Below are 8678 nucleotides of genomic sequence, written 5' to 3' on the forward strand. Positions count from 1 at the left end.
TAGGTTTGGTCTTCTCATTGTGTCCTGGATTTCCTGGATGTTTTGGGTTAGGATCTTTTTGCTTTTTATATTTTCTTTGACTGTTGTGTCATTTTTTTCTATGGAGTCTTCTGTACCTGAGATTCTCTCTTCTTTCTCTTGTATTCTGTTGGTGATGCTTGCATCTATGACTCCTGATCTCTTTCCTAGGTTTTCTATCTCCATGGTTGTTTCCCTTTGTGATTTCTTTATTGTTTCTATTTCCATTTTTAGATCCTGGATGTTTTTGTTCATTTCCTTCACCTGTTTGATTGTGTTTTCCTGTAGTTCTTTAAGGGATTTTTGTGTTTCTTCTTGAAGAGTTTCTAGCTGTTTACCTGTGCTCTCCTGTATTTCTTTAAGGGAGTTATGTCCTTCTTAAAAGTCCTGTATCATCATCATGAGAAGTGATTTTAGATCTGAGTCATGCTTTTTCAGTGTGATGGTGTGTCCAGGACTTGCTGTGTTGGGAGAATCGGGATCTGTTAATGCCAAGTAACCTTGGTTTCTGTTGCTTATATTCTTACGCTTGCCTCCTGCCATCCGGTTATCTCTAGTGCTACCTGTCCTGGCTAAATCAGGCTGGGGCCTGTCCTTCCTGTGATCCTGGTTATGTCAGAATTCCTCAGAGTCAAGCTGTCCCTGTGATCTTGTGATCCTGGGATCCTCTGATCCTGAGCTAATTAAAGTACCTGGGAGTATAGCTTCCTCTGGGAATTATGGGACTCGCTGCAGAGTTTGTGCCCAAGGTCTGCTCAGGGAACCAGCCTAGACAGACCAGAAGGAACCAGTGCCACTGATCTGGTGGAGTTCCTGTGTGCCTGGTCCTGCTGGTCCCAGGTATTCCCATTGTTGTGACAGAAGTGTCCTTCTCACCTCCGATCCTTAGGATCCTGGGTGTGTTAGAGTGCCTGGGAGTGGAACTTCCTCTGAGTGTTGTGGGACTGGCTGCAGAATTTGCTCCCAAGGTCTGCTCCGGGCACCCACCCAAACAGACTGTAAGCAACCAGTGCCACTGGGCTGGTGGAGTTCCTGTGTGCCTGGGTCCTGCTGGTCTCAGTTACTCCATTGCTGTGTTGTTTTTCTTGATAAGAGGTCCTAAAACCACAGCATACAACACAACCAGAGACAAGGTGTTCTCTGGGGTTCTGTAGCATTGGCATATCCCAATAATGTGTTTCTCAAACCTTACTTTAACCAGAAGTCTGAGAAATACTCAGATTATTCCAGAAATTTTTCCCAAACTAGACTTTTCACTTAGAAACATAATTTTGGCATCTTCAATTATCAGTTCTTTTTCTTTCCTAGCATCTCGGCAGAAGGTTACGGTTAAACTGCAGAGTTTGGGGGTCACTCCTTTGCTTCCCTGGTCTCCAGGTCTCTTGCTTCATTTTACCCCTAGGAGCCATTAAAAGCATCCTCTGTCCCTGAGCTCTTGTTAAAAATGATGAAGCCCTGTTTGGTTTATTTTTAAGTTAACATGTTATGGAGAAGATGCTGTTTTGAGCTGAGTATGTACTGTGGAGTATTTAAACAGAACCGACTGATGTGTGTCCTCTCTACTTTCAGTTTTTTTTTTTGTTTTGTTTTTTTTAGTTAGTGCTAGCATGCCACACCCATTCTTTTCATGATTTTCAAGAATCCTGGACAACAGGACATTGCTATTCATAGTCAACATGTAGCCCCAATTTCCTGTGTAGTTAATTTTATTTTCTATAATAAAACATTTGATGGGCACTCTCTTTTTCCCCACAATAACTTTATGCAGCAGTTAATTGGCTGTTCTTATTTATGTTTCATAGAAGGGAGTTCACCTGAGTGAACAAAGCTCCCAATAGGCTCACTCCCGAGCCAGGAGTTTTGAGACCCCATCCATGCAGAGGCTCCCTTGAGGGATGGGGATCCTTGCTCACATTTCTGTCCTGGAGCTGAGGCTTTTTAGATGACGACTACGCTACCTCAATCCAGACAGATGCATTTTCCCCCACTGCCATTCTTACTCAAAAAGATCACATAGCTGACCCTCCTTTATTGTGCTTAATTTTGAGAGTTTGAGCCATCACGTTTATTACTTAAAAATGCTATTAATGAGGAAATACATTCTGGATCTAGATGGTTTCTTCAGTGTCTCTGTCAAATGATTGAAAGAGGAGTGAGATTACTAAGTACAGATGCTAAAACTGTTAGCAGAGCACACTTGGGCTTAGTACTGAAGGTCTTCATAAAGAGTTTTTGAAATACATAATCGAAAGTAATTTAGAGTGGAAAGATTTTTGAATGCACTAAGCAATTTCTTTAAAGTTGGTGATTATGAAGAATTGCCACTTTCAAACCATTTAACCTGTACTGTGTTATTTAATCCTTACAACAGTCTAATGATCATTAGTTATTCTTTGCAGACCTATCTAGAAGAAGAAGCCAAGACTTGAGAGCTTAGGCGGTTGCTTCGAATTAACTGGCTAATGAAAGTGAAACCCGGATTTGATCTTGTGTGATCAGGCTCAAGAGCTGGCTTGCTCAACCATTTTGCTGCTCAGTGATGCCTGCTGAGCTGTGGAAATATGGGTGGTATCTGTGTGGTCCAAAGTGTACCAGAGACGGTGATGGCCGAATGCTTAGAATCAGGCCAGTTCATCCATGGAAATAAAATGTATGATTTTAAAACAAATTTTAACTTAAATAGCTTCACATCTCTAGTGGGTACTGCACTGAGGAATACAGATTTATTTGATTTTTCAAGATATTCCAGTATAAGATACTAGATGTTTGGGGGCTAATGCATTTAACTCCCTGCTTTACTGAAAAGAGACTGTCACTCACCTGTATTGGCAATTTGAGTTAAGTCATAAAATTAAAAGAACTGGAACACAGCTATGATCTGAGTGTTTAAGCTCCCCAGTCATGAGTCTTCCCATGCTATACTTTTTGAATCTATAATTTTATATTTTTCATTATTTTTAATATTGAATGGGAAAACTGTTGCTTTTTGAGAAAAATGTTAAGCCTTACTCAGTACATGCTCAGTAAACATTTTCTTCTTTTTTCTTCAGGTTATAGAGACATTATCGCGGTTATCCCGAACACCAATAGCATTGGCCACAGGAATCAGGTGAGTCTGAGCCTTGGTGCTTCCTGTCTCCCATGTAGTTCAGTGCAATGTTGTTTTCTGAATGGTCATTGTTTGCAAAGCTCTTTGTGCTTGGTACGTTAAGTGTCACGTACACATTTGAGATTTATTGCCAATTGAGAACTTATTATGCATAGAATTGAATGAGACTCAATGGCTGAACATTGTTCTCAGCTCACTGGTGACTGTCACTGGTTGTGGCTCTCCTTAAAAAAATTCCTCAGCATTTCTATATGTATAATTCATTAAGACAAATGCAACTGTTTTGATACATAAATATTTAAAAATATAATGTATTTGGTTCCTGTAGGAGAGACCATAACAATAACTCACAACTTTTATGAGTTGAAGGAACAATCAGACAAGTGTTAAATGATAGATACACAAGGATGTGTGTTGAACGTTGGGTAAGACATGAAAACCTCCGAAGTTGATTGTTTGTCTATGCCGTCTCCATGCGGGGGAGTTTAGTGCAGTTGGTAAGCATGCAAGTAGAGATGTGCTTGTTGTTCAAGCTTTTCTGTCTTAGATTCTGTCTTCTTTCTTAAGTAGGAGCAGTCAGTAAAGAATATAAGAAACAGGAACTGAAGGAGATATAGCCAGGCCGCCCGGAGATAGAAGTGTTAGTTCAGACCTGATTTCTTCAAGGCTTTGAGTTCTAGTCTCCATCCATGAAGGGCTTTGTCAGCCTCCGTCTCTGCCCTTTGGCTTCATGTTTTTGTGCCAAGGTCACATCATATTCTGAGGGTGGGTTATCCAAGGGTGTCTCAGAGGAGTGTTCAACACTGGCTCTGCAGCTCGATTCCTGGATACACCCACAGTTGTCTCAGGGAGGACATCCTGAAGATCCTTTCTCAGAAATGGGCCACGAGTTGATCAGTTTTCTGTAGAAATAGCTTGTCAGCTGGCTGATTCTTCAATTCCTTCTAATTTGCTGTCCAATGAGGAGTAGCTGTCCATGTCTGTGTACATGTTGTGTCATTATATGTAAGGAGCTATTTTGAAACAAGCATGGCCTTCTTAGTATGTATTTGATTATGAAAGAATACCCATCGGAAGTCTTTTTTGTTCCCTTTAAAATTATCTTGTCATAATTGTACTGCACTATAATTCTTGGTAGTGAACCTACATAGATATAGAAGCCCAATAAGATGTGCCAATGTTACAAAAGAACAGCCCTGAGAACTTGTTTACATATATTCATTTATTTGAAAAAATATAGGTCCCTGTGCTAGCTTAAGTATTACATTAATTCCTAATATAGTCAAAGTTAAAATTGTTTTAAATAATAAAAGTATAACAAAAAGTATGACTTTGAGTGAAACTCTGTAGTATTAGTTTGATGGATCTTTTTATAAACATGAAAGAAGCATGCTTAATATTGAAGAGTGGAGCATTTGTTGTTATAATGTAATTACTATGGTAATTTTCTTAGACGTACCTTTAAAGCATTATTTTGGTTATAAGGAACCATGTTATGAGCCAAACAAAGATGCCAAATGATAGGAATGGAGAAAAGTTGGAGTGTGATTATTTTTAACAGGGGACAAAAACAACCCTCCAGTCTCTTTGGAGTCTGCCGTGTTCATTTCTCCAAAACCTGGAGGAGAAAACCCCCCAAAAAAACCAAAAACAAAACCAACTTAAATGCTCTGATGACTGATGAGGGAAATCTGCCAGGGTCAAAGTCATATGTGTGATGTCTTTGTCTTCTAATAATCTTCATCCTTACGAGTGATTAGCACCATGAAAGACGATTTTCTGTCGGCCTTTGTTAGGTCAACTCTTACAGCTGTAGTGAGGATGCTGGAGGCAGGCCATGCCCAAGGCTGCTCATTCCCTGAACTGGGCTTTGTGGTGGGTGCCATGGGGTGACCCTGCAGGTATGTGGCAGGTGGGGGATCAGATAATCACATTAGCATGTCCCCAGCTACAGGAGTGTCTGCAGGGACTCACTGTCCTGCTGGAGCTGATTTAGGGTAGCAGGTGTTACAGTCTCCCCAGGGGGACCCCAGGCACAACTGCTGGGCAAGCACTTCTGGGCAAACCCTTGAAATCATTAAATATGGTGACTTGTTTGCATGGCAGCAAATTTTGCTTTTTAATTAGAGGTAAATGCTCACTTGGAACGCTCATTCTCCCATGTTTTCCCTCCCTTCCAGGCCGTTCCCTACAGAAGAGAGTGTAAATGATGAAGACATCTACAAAGGCCTTCCTGACTTAATAGAGTATGTGGAACATTTTCAGTACAGTTAAGCCACTGCACCATTTGTCCTCAGCGTAGATGTGAACTCGAACAAGCTCTCGGCAGGGTGGAAGTGAGGCACGATAAGAATTATCTATCCTTAAAATGATGATGGGAAGTTTCACAAGAAATATGCTGTGATAGGCTTTTTAGTTCCTGCTCTGTGTTCCCACAGAGAGAAACGTACTGCAGAGAAGTAAAAACTTGAAGTTTCTCAAACACATAACACAGACGCAGATAAAACTGGAATCACACAATTAGGGACTAATAAAAAAAGAAATAAAGTTTACTACTGGAGTTGTAGGACAGGGAACGTGTGCATTTTAGCACTAGGAAGGATGGATGCAGCTGGAGTTGTTCGTGTAAATGTCGGTAGATGGAGCTTATCCCGAGCAGCGAGTCCTCTGGGCTTTATTATTTAATAGTCAGGAGAGGCAGAAGGTCTTGCAGCTGATTATCTTCTGCTGATTGAGTGGCTTGTGCAGATTATGAATGGATATGAAGCATGATCCTCTCTCCTCAAAGACCTTATGATATAGATCAGGTGTGTTTGCACAGAATTATAAGAGATGGATTACGCTCCAAGGGCAATTCCTGGAATCTGTGAGAATCCACAGTCCAGCACTGACTGTTTTATCTGCTCATATTAAATGGCCCCTCACCAGTCTTTCTTAGGCATCCCTTCACAGAGAGACCGTTCCTGGGGAAAAATAGCCACTTACTTTATCCTATGTTTTTAGAGTCTTTATTTCTGGCTAGGACAGGGTTGGCTCCCTACACTTACTGCCCATGTCTTCATTCTGAGGCAGTGACACAGGAACTTTGTGCACGTCTGCGTTCTTAGAACTTTAAACTGCAATGACCTGGGGGGATAGCTCAGTGGTTCATGCAGCTGGGCAAGCAAAAGGATCTGCGTTTGGATTCCCAGAATCCCTTTGAGGTGGTGGTTAGGCATAGCAGCTTGCCTGTAATTCTAACCTTGGAAAGGAGAGACAGAAGGTTCCTCTACAGCAAGCCAGATAATGAGACTAGCCAGATGGGTGAGCTCTGGATTTGATTGAGAGGCCCTGCCTCAATGAATAAGGTAGAGGAGCAATCAAAGGAGATCCCAGACATCAACTTCAGGCCTATTCATATGCTTGCACATACTCACTTGTACACATATGTCACATACCTACACCCTCATACATGCAAACGTACATGTGCACATGCAACTATTTCCCATACACCTATACATGCAAAAGGAGAAAAATAAAAAGGGCCTAAGCTGTGTCTGGTGTATGCATAGAAATAAGCCAAAAGAGCATTAGACACCTACAGTTTGCCAGACGTTATGCATTAGGGTTGAGCTGTCTAATCATTCAATAGTGTGAGCGTGCTGTGTGCTCATTTGTGTGCTAACATGTTCTGTGCAGCGTCTCCTGTAACCACTGTGCTAAGTTCCCACTGTTATAATCTATATGGAAAAACCCCAAATTTGTACACACAACTAACTTGTTAGAGATGACATCACACAGAGTAGTCTTTGAAGTCAGATGTTTCAGACCTCGGAGTGAGAGGTTTTTAAACTCACTGTCCTGGGACCGGATGTGTGATGACTTACTGCTCTGGGAGCTACCAGTCATAATAATGGGCATCCAGCAGCTTTTTCTATCTTATGTGGCATTTGGAGTGGCTTTGAAGTCATATATTTTAAATGTCCTTTGAGGATAGTTTCTTACTGCTTCTAAACTTCCAAAAACTCACTGCCCGTAAGATGGATGTTGATTATCTGATTACGTTAGAAATGGTCTTTTATAAAATAACTGTAAGGGGACTGGTCTTGTAATCAGATTCCCTGGAAGAACATAATCGATATAGAGCTGTGAGAATGTTCCTTTCAAAGCTCCACGTGACTGCTGAGTGGTTACCAGTACCCATTACTTTTTTATATAGCCTTTGCCCACTTTGTTCTGCTTAATGATAGTGTTAGGTGAGAGTTAGTTTGAGGGAATGCTAGGTGTCAGGTAGGAAGAGGCCTTCAATTCAAAGTATCAGTGGATGGATGTCACAGTCCATTTGGCTCCTGGCCAGAGCCCGGAACCAGGCTCTTCCTAAGTTTTATTGTTTTAATTAGCTCCATCCAGATCTCAGCTGACATCCCTGCCCTCTGATGTATTACACAAAATGCCCACACACAGGACCACCAGGACTGCATAGAGAGACTCCTTTCTCAACCTTCTCCCAAGAAATAATGAAACAAAGTGCCCAGACTAACCAACTGTCCCACCATGTCCACCAAATGCCCTGCTATGGAAATCACAAATCTGCCAATATGGTGTGACTCATCCATGTTCAGTTCCATGTTGAAAGACATCTTTCATTCTTTCTTCTCTCTCCCTAATTCCAGAGGGTCTCTGTATCTGACGTCACGGTCCTGACTTTTCCAGGCTCCCTCCTCAGCAGCCTTTACTCTAGTTACAGCTCTCAGCCTCATGGTGTTTGGCCTCTTGGCCTCTGGTTCCCCCTGGCTATGGCCTTCCCACCTTCTCTCCTCTGTAAAGCCCCTGTTGGCTCTTAGATACCCCAGCTAAGGTTGGTTCACCAAGTTCAGTGCCCTTTACAGTTTTGTTTCAGTTCTGCCCTCCAGTGGTCCAGCACACTGCCCCGAGGGGTGGTCAACCATGGCATCGCCAGGCTCTCGGGGTGCCAACCTCTGTGTTACTGCCCTGTCAGGAACGCTGTCTCTCTCATTTGATGTGGGTGTGTGCTATGCTGGTTGGTCCTGAAGTTCCATAAGGATAGGAAAACCACAAGTTTTACAGCAGAAATGTCCTGAATCGGCCTACATATTCCTAGTCCAGCTCAGCCATGACACCCCTTTGACGCCTTCCCTCACTTTCTTTTCCCTGCTCCTTTTGCTTGTTCATTTACCTTGTTACATATATAGAGTTATGTGCTTATGGACTGTTTTCTCCGTGCAAGCCAAATTATGTGTGTTTGTGTGTTGTGTAGGATGGGTATGCATGATATGTATGTACATTCATTCATGTGTGAGTGTGGTGCATGGATCCCGTGTGTGTGAGTTTGTGAGTTTGGAGGTCAGACAGCAACCTTGCTTCCTACATTATTTGAGACTGTACACAACAGTGTAGCTAGCTGGCCCACAGACTTCCAGGGATTCTCTTGTCTCTGGGTCCAATCTTACTTTAGAACCACAGGATTCCAGAAGTGCTAACATGCTAAGCTTTACGCAGGTTCCGAGGATTCAAACTAAGACTGTCACTTTATTTGACTTCACACACTGGT

General features: G+C 42.1%; 1 protein-coding gene across 1 annotated transcript in view; it reads left to right on the forward strand.

The window, feature by feature from the left end:
* Vav3 (vav guanine nucleotide exchange factor 3) overlaps positions 1–8678 on the forward strand; it is a 343048-nt gene that overhangs the window by 152146 nt on the left and 182224 nt on the right. Inside the window, exons 3-4 of the mRNA XM_031375228.1 lie at positions 3069–3127; positions 5308–5373. Of these exons, the coding sequence (XP_031231088.1) occupies positions 3069–3127; positions 5308–5373 (125 nt within the window). The remainder of the gene's footprint in view (positions 1–3068; positions 3128–5307; positions 5374–8678) is intronic.

Source organism: Mastomys coucha, unplaced genomic scaffold (assembly GCF_008632895.1).
Source record: "Mastomys coucha isolate ucsf_1 unplaced genomic scaffold, UCSF_Mcou_1 pScaffold16, whole genome shotgun sequence".
NCBI lineage: Eukaryota > Metazoa > Chordata > Mammalia > Rodentia > Muridae > Mastomys > Mastomys coucha.